Source organism: Seriola lalandi, unplaced genomic scaffold, assembly GCF_002814215.2.
Source record: "Seriola lalandi dorsalis isolate HSWRI2012SDOR001 ecotype SW California unplaced genomic scaffold, Sedor1 jcf7180002054780, whole genome shotgun sequence".
In the NCBI taxonomy this organism is placed as follows: domain Eukaryota; kingdom Metazoa; phylum Chordata; class Actinopteri; order Carangiformes; family Carangidae; genus Seriola; species Seriola lalandi.
In genome coordinates this window covers 10,490-12,272 of record NW_019525333.1, presented here as the reverse complement: position 1 = coordinate 12,272, position 1,783 = coordinate 10,490, and the positions used below count along the sequence as shown (strand labels likewise).

The 1,783-nt window shown below is 49.4% G+C and overlaps 1 protein-coding gene across 1 annotated transcript in view; it reads right to left on the bottom strand.

Annotated features, from left to right (window-relative positions):
• Nucleotides 1–845: 845 nt before the first annotated feature.
• Nucleotides 846–1,783, bottom strand: part of LOC111669198 (semaphorin-4A-like) — a 6,440-nt gene continuing 5,502 nt past the window's right edge. Inside the window, exons 10-11 of the mRNA XM_087179083.1 lie at nucleotides 1,729–1,779; nucleotides 846–1,024 (exon numbers count right to left, since the gene is read on the bottom strand). Of these exons, the coding sequence (XP_087035209.1) occupies nucleotides 846–1,024; nucleotides 1,729–1,779 (230 nt within the window). The remainder of the gene's footprint in view (nucleotides 1,025–1,728; nucleotides 1,780–1,783) is intronic.

Genomic DNA, 1,783 nt, shown 5'->3' with positions numbered 1-1,783 from the left:
ACACAGTCAGTCACTCAGTCAGTCAGTCAGTCACACAGTCAGTCAGTCAGTCAGTCACACAGTCAGTCAGTCACACAGTCAGTCAGTCACACAGTCAGTCAGTCAGTCACACAGTCAGTCAGTCAGTCAGTCACACAGTCAGTCAGTCAGTCACACAGTCAGTCAGTCAGTCACACAGTCAGTCAGTCAGTCACGCAGTCAGTCAGTCACACAGTCAGTCAGTCACACAGTCAGTCAGTCAGTCAGTCACACAGTCAGTCAGTCACACAGTCAGTCAGTCATCAGTCACACAGTCAGTCACTCAGTCAGTCAGTCAGTCACACAGTCAGTCAGTCAGTCAGTCACACAGTCATCAGTCACACAGTCAGTCAGTCAGTCACACAGTCATCAGTCATCAGTCACACAGTCAGTCAGTCAGTCAGTCACACAGTCATCAGTCATCAGTCACACAGTCAGTCAGTCAGTCAGTCACACAGTCATCAGTCATCAGTCACACAGTCAGTCAGTCAGTCAGTCACACAGTCAGTCAGTCATCAGTCACACAGTCAGTCAGTCAGTCAGTCAGTCAGTCAGTCACACAGTCAGTCAGTCAGTCACACAGTCAGTCATCAGTCAGTCATCAGTCACGCAGTCAGTCAGTCAGTCAGTCATCAGTCACACAGTCAGTCAGTCAGTCACACAGTCAGTCAGTCAGTCAGTCAGTCAGTCAGTCAGTCAGTCTATGTCCTAAGTGTTGGTGTGAGGATCCAGGTTCTGATCAGAGGATCTGAAACATGATAAGTTCTTTAGTTCGGGACGTTCGGCTGCTCAGTGACACGTGACAAAGACAGAAACACAAAGAAAATCTAAACCTGGTGCTGATGATGAACCTGTCTCTTATACACATCTTGCAGGTACAGGTCTGAGGACAGCCGGCTGTTGGGACGCTCCCACAGCTGCCGGGACAGCCGGGACGCCGCGGGACACTGCAGCCGCACCACTTCATTCAGAGACACTGACACCAGCTCACCTGCAGGACAAGAGGCTGACATACAGATTACACCTCACCAAAACCCGAATACACCTGGACCCCCCCCCTCCCCTCTGCAGAGCGGCATCAGGTATCAGCAGCGATCTACACCTGTCTGTGTTAGAGACACTAAAGACACTAATGCTCTTCACTGGCTCATTACACACTCCACACACTGTGTGAGCAGAGATACTGTGCTGCATCCGGTCCTGAACGGGACCCGGGGGGTTCCTTCTTTAAAAAGCAGAGTATCGATAAACTGACGTCATCGGTTCTGCTCTCAGTGGTTGAGAAATTAAGAAAATAGATTTCCTGTTTATTATTACGACATAAAATTATAACATTTCTGTTGACTTTTGTCTATGAATGATGCATTTTCACTGTTTTTCTCTCTCTCTCTCAATAATAACGTTAATTCTGTTCTTACGCAGGGTTTTCTCAGTCCTGCTCCTGAGGACCCGAGCCCGGCTTGGTCAGGTGAGTTCAGGTGTGCTCAACAACACCTGATGTAGCCAGTCAGGAGCAGGCTTGGTGTCATGGGGAACAGAACAACGCCTCTCTCCACTGAGATGCTTGTTTCACATCTGAGTCTTAATCCTTTAAATCAACATGTTAACGGATCGTCGTCCAAACACGGTCAGAAAACGTCACGCTCACGTCGTGTATGTGGAGCATGTGACCAGCCTCAAAGCGCAGCAGCTGCGTTCAGGGACACTTACCTGCAGGCAGACTGTTGGGTCCAAACCGGGCTCTGTGTGTCAGCGTCACACTGTA